At 48.1% G+C, this 6,000-nt stretch overlaps 1 protein-coding gene across 1 annotated transcript in view; it reads right to left on the bottom strand.

The window, feature by feature from the left end:
- HECTD4 (HECT domain E3 ubiquitin protein ligase 4) overlaps nucleotides 1-4,955 on the bottom strand; it is a gene marked incomplete at its 5' end in the record, with an annotated part of 72,653 nt that extends 67,698 nt beyond the window's left edge. The window contains one exon of the mRNA XM_084271919.1: nucleotides 4,785-4,955. Coding sequence (XP_084128045.1) covers nucleotides 4,785-4,955 — 171 coding nt within the window. The remainder of the gene's footprint in view (nucleotides 1-4,784) is intronic.
- Nucleotides 4,956-6,000: the final 1,045 nt, after the last annotated feature.

The following is a 6,000-nucleotide window of genomic DNA, read 5'->3' on the forward strand; positions in this document are numbered from 1 at the left end:
TAAAAATAAAAAGCAAAGAGGTGTGCTGCTCCATATTACACAGGTTTAATGAAGTCAGTCATTTTATGACAATCAATGACAACAGCAGCAACTCTGCCAGTGACTAAACCACACAGTATTGGTGGTTTACACACTCATGTAACGAGTGAGCTTAAAAAGCAAGTGATCAAGAATATCTCTCTAAAGGCACAGGAGAGACTCACAGCAATGCCTGAAAACCACCATCAGCTCCTGTGCTGAAGCAACAGCCAAGGTGCATGTGTGTAAGGTTACCTCCCCATGCAGAATTAACTTCATCTGGTGTTACACTGAAAGGCATAAACCCTCTCCAAGGCCGGAATACCAGAGTGTCTGAAGCAGAAGGGGTGCGCAGCCTCACATACATGCCTGGATCAGCAGTTCCCAAGCTAGAGGTCGTAACCCCAAAAGGGGTCATCCACTTAGGAAGAAGTCAATTGTTTATGCTGGCATTAGGGAATTCTCTCTTGACAGAGGTGAAGCTTGTAGATGGAAGGAAGGTCACAACCAGAAAGGTTTGGGAAGCATTGACCTAGATAATTACAGAGACCTACTCTCTCCTTCAGCAATCAGGCAAAAGTCACAAAATGTTTCTACTATCTGTGAGGAAAGTGGGTGAAAGTTTAGCAGATATCTTCAGGTCCACATATTTTTGACAGAAAGCACAAGTTAGTCACAAGATTGGCACATTCTGTTAAAATAGCACTGGACTTCAGCATCCAGCTTCTCCCCAGAGGGCTAGCCCAGACCATCTTGGGGGAAAGAGGAACCACCCTTTTTTTCTTTTTCCTTTTTTCCACACTTATATTTGATTAAAAATATGTATCTGCAGCATGGAGTGACAGCTCCCCAGTAGCTTCTCATACTCTGTCCTACAATAACAGAGCTTGACAAGAGTCAAAACATCAGATGAGGACTGATATATACATGATCCAGACAGCTATGGTGATACAAGCTAGGACAGATGCATAGATGATCCAGCTATTGAGGTAGGAGCTACACTTCTAATACATTTTTGACATGAAGCTAAAGAGGAAAAAACTTTTTTAAAAAATCAGGTATTTGGAAGTTTTCCAGGATACACAAAAGAGCAGCAAGAACAAATATCCAAATGACTATTATCTCTGCCAGGCTGTTATGTAAAACACAGAGCGCTTACGAGTTAAGCAGAGTGACACATAAGGTTGCTCTACTTTACACTGTGACTATATACCCAAGACTTGCCTTTCTTCCCACTTACTACCTTGCTGAAAAAAAATAACTGAGCTTATCACTTGTTAGTTGAGAAACTGCTGACACTGCACATTTAAAACTAATGAAAATACTGACACAAGTGTGAAGATCAGAAAGAAGGCCCCTGCAAATGGAAGGATGGCAACAGTAAAGTATGTCAAGCAAACTAAACTGCCTAGAAACAAGTGAAGGCTTTTTTGCCATCAGATGGCTATGTTGTCACCTATGTGAGCAACCAGCCTGCAGTAGTGTCCTCCAGACTGAGTCACCACAGGTTAATGCATCGGTTTGTGCTGCTGGCACTCTCTGAAGTCTCAGCACATTGACTCCTGCATACCAGCAGATTAGAAGCGGATGGTTTAAAGGACCTCTACCTTCAGACATAGCTCATGCCCCGCTCCCAGGGGTTCCTGTCTCTGTGAAGACGTTTGATTGGGAGGATTCTGCAGGTGCTGCTGTTTCCATTTGTGGCACGTTAAAGATCAGCTCGTGTGCCATTAAGCTGTCCCTCCTGTGCAGGCACTGACATCCAGGGCAGAGACCGGACAAAATGTCATGGCAACATCTGCAGTTAGTCGCAGAAGGCTGTCTCCAAGAAGCAGAAGACTTTGCACTCTGAAAGCCATTTTGCTGTGTGTAACGTTTTTCAGGGTGCAAAGGCCTGGGTAATTGCTAACTCAAACTGTCTTTTGACTTTTATTGGGAAACCTGTATCAGGAACTGCTTTCATATACACATCCTCACAAAATTCTGCCCTCTCCCCAACCCCACCCCCCCAAAAAAAAAGTGCCTCCCTTCCTGGCAATATGTTTTTCCTGTAAATATGCTGACAGTCTATGAAGTTAGCATACATCATTTATAGAACATAAATATATATATATAACACCATAACAAAACTCCACACACTCTTGAAACCTAGAGATACTCCTAGAACAAGTTACCTTCACATGAAAGAGCATGGGAACACTTTCATGACCTACAATTAAGGAAAACAAAATAAAATACACAGATGAATATATATGGTTTAAAAGTTGCATAGGAGTCAAAATAAGGATTTTTCAGAAGCCTTTCTCAGCATAATACAAGTACCTTAACATTTTTCCCTTCACTTTTCTTTTTGTAAATAGACAAAATCCCTGAAGAGGAGGACAAAGGCAATGCATTCAAATACATAGTCATCATTCACCAACAAGCTATTTAAAGGGATATTTAAACAAAACAGACTGGCATGATACTGCCCCCACCCCTCGCCCCCCAAAAAATGAAGTATACAGCTTTGTGTAATTAAGCACATCATATCAGAAACTCAGCCAGGATTCTGACCACCATTGTGAAGCACAAGAAGTGTGTTAAAGTTTACTAATCAAAGCAGCAGCTGCAGCATCTCCTACCCTTGTCCTATAAGAAATCTCTTGAGATATGTATTTGGACTGCTTTCAAATATATCTATCACATTGCAAGCAGGAGCAGAAATGGTGCAAAGAAGCTATCCAGTGTATTGGACAATGGCACAGCCACACTTCAGTAAAACACATGCACCTATTTCCACAAAATGGCTCCTCAAAGCCATTCCAGTTTACCTTTATTTAAAACAACAACATTAAAAAAGGAAGAAAACCAAGAAAAGTTATGAGTTAAATAATTTACATTTACACCACTTGAAATTTCCTCCTGCCTCAATAGCAAAAGCTACAAACCGTTTTAAAAATAAGATCTGAAAAATAAAGTCACTTGAGGTCATCAATTCTTTCTGGGGAAGGAAATAAAAGTCTTGAATATTCTGTAACGAGACTGTATATCAAAATAAATAACTAAGACTCTCTGCTATGGTACTTATTTATTTATTTCAAAGTTCCACACTGCAAAGATGCACAACAGGGAAAAAACCCTCTGGAACAGGAAAGATTATGGGAATTGGTGGCACTGGATTGCTGAAACACTCATTATAAAAGGACAAGACACAGTAATGCTGATTCCATCCCTATCTCACCCAAACAATTATAGTTTCACAGACATTCCTAGCACTAAAAAAAAAAATAAAAATAAAAATTTCAAGAGCTAAATGTTTGTCAGGTTTCACACTGGAACATATTTCTGCTCTAGTTTACAAGATCCTAAAAAATAAGGTTTGTTTGGGGGTTTTGTTTTTTAAAGGATATCCTCCTTTACTATGATATGATACAAATAATGGTGTGGGAGCATGCATTTTTCAAACACAGTTATTAGACTCAATGCTGCTTCTAGAACTATGTAATGGAACCAAAATATTTTCTCGAATGCAAGCTGCACTGGGTGCCAGAGTGGACTCTGACCACAAGGGAGAATCATCCCATGTTTATACCAGAGATAAGTCATCCACCTTAAAAGTCTCTCTTTTCCTGTTCATGTGATATTTGCCAACATCCATTTCATGGGAGCTGCTAATGTTCCCATCCCAACCCCCAGCGTCGCATCACACAGAAAGGAAAACACACGTTCAGCGAAAAATATTCTTTCCTTAGATAAGGCTGTGGAAAGTTTTCACAAACACTGTAAAGACTTCACGTCACAAGGCGAACAATGATGCTGTCAGAACTGCAAGCCAAGCTCGTGGGTTCTTCTTAGCAACACCTCAGTTGGCAGCCACAGCTTCACGAAAGGGTTTTGCGGCCTAAAATGCTTGTGACCTAACACAGCAGAGATAAAGCTCTGGCTGAACCAGCCCCTCTCAGCTCACACCACTCAGCTTCTCTGACAAAGACCCTGTGTCATTGCAAGCCACATTGCTGGGGAAGAGGGCGGGGTGAAAGAAGAGAAGGGAGGCACACAGGGAGGAAAAAAAAAATGCAGTCTACAAAATAGATGCAACCTACAATCCGTGACATTCAGTCCTTCACCGTCTCCTCCTAAGATAAAACAGCTGTACCATCTGCCTGCAGCCCAAGCCACCAGCAGTTTTGAGAAGGTAAAAAGCTGTAATGAAAATCCCAGCTGCCCTCCTGGCTCTTTAATAATCATCACTGTCACCAGTAGAAATAAAACACCCAGACTCTCCCCAGTACCCTCAGCACCTTATTGTAAGGTTTATTAATTGCAAACCATTTAAAAGCAACAGCAAAAAGATACAAAACCATAAATAAAAATTACAGGAGCCAAAGGCCACCTTGAAATGAGCATGGCTCATATTTCCTAACCCTGCTGATCCAAAACAAGGAGGCAGCACCAGTACTTCACCCTCCATCTTCAGCACTGCCTCACCACCCTCTGCCCAGCTCCATGCTCATCATCATTCAGAATAAATGAGATGGACTTAAAACAAGTAGACTGCTTCATTACCCCAAATCAGCCCCCCTGCATCCGCACCCACCATCGTCCTCCATCCCGGCCCCCCATCCTCCTCTTGTCATTCTCCCAGCACCTCCCCCCAACACCATCCTCCTCCTCCTCCCCTCAGGCCCCCACTGCCACCGTGTCCTCCCCCCTCCCGCCGCGAGAGCATCCTCCTCCTCACCGCCCCCTCGACCTCAGCTCGGGGGGCCGTGGGCCCGGCTCACCTCCAGCTCGGTGTCGCCGGGCTCGGCCACCCCAATGATCTCGCTGGGCAGCTCGGCCAGGTCGGTGACCCGGATCAGCCCGTCGTGCAGAAAGATGGTCTCCTCCTTCACCGACAGCCACTGGGCCGAGTCGGTGGCCGCCGCCGCCGAGGCGCCCGACGGGGACCCCATGGCGCGGACGGCGGGGGGGCTCCGCAGGGCTGAGGCGAGGCGGGTCCCGCTACCCCCCCATGGCGGGGGCAGGGCGGGGGCAGGGGGGTCCCCAGCGGCCTGGGTGCCAGACAGCCGGAGCGCGGTGGGGAGCAGCGAGGACCGGCGCGCTGCCACCGCGGCGCCGGCGAACCGGGGACCTCCGGGAGCCGCCGTGCCCGCCCGCAGCCACCACGTCCCGCTCCCTCCTCACACACACAGGTGACAGCGCGACGCCATGTTGGGGGCTGAGGCGGGCCCGGCATGCACCGCGCGAGGAACAATACACCCTCCCCCCCTCCCGGCCCCGCGGGGCCCCGCCTCCCGCCGCGCCCCTTCCCCGCCGGGTCCGGCCCCCCGGCGCCCCTCGGTGCCGCCCCACGGGCGCGGGACACGCCCCCCGACGATACGTCCCCGAGGGCGGCTCCCGCCGCCTCACGCCTCGTCCCGCGCCGCGGGCCCCACCTTTCAGTACCTCATCCCCGCTCCCGCCTGGGGGCCGCCCCTCTCAGCGCCTCGCCCCGCGCGTCCTGCACGGTGGGCGCCCCCCTCGGGGCCGCTCCCCCTACGCAGTGCCTCGCCTTCTCATGCAATGGCCGATCCCCTCACCGCCTCACCTGCCTTCGCCCAAAGGCCGCTTTCCTCAGCCCCTCTCCCGAGAGCCGACGGCCCAGCGCCTTACCCCGAGGGCGAGACCGTTCCTCTCAGAGTTTCCCTCTTCGGCCTCACCTCCTCGGCTAATCAGGGCCCCTCTGAAACTACCCTTTTCTCTTAAGGACTGATCCCTCTTGGTGCTTCATGTTCCCCTCAGGGGAGTTGCTCCCCTCTGGGTACCTCTGGTCACCCCTTTTTTATCAGTCTCTCCTTCCAGAATGACCTCCATTTCTGCCTTCCCCTCCTCTGCCCATCCATCACCTCCTCAAAGGAATCCAGTCACCTTTCAGAGAGCCTTTAATGGAAGGACTTGGGACCAAGCAGGTATGTCTCTTCAAATCAATACCTCCTGGTTTATCTATATAACAGGGAT

The sequence above is a fragment of the Gallinula chloropus genome (assembly GCF_964237585.1).
Source record: "Gallinula chloropus genome assembly, chromosome: 17".
Lineage (NCBI taxonomy): Eukaryota > Metazoa > Chordata > Aves > Gruiformes > Rallidae > Gallinula > Gallinula chloropus.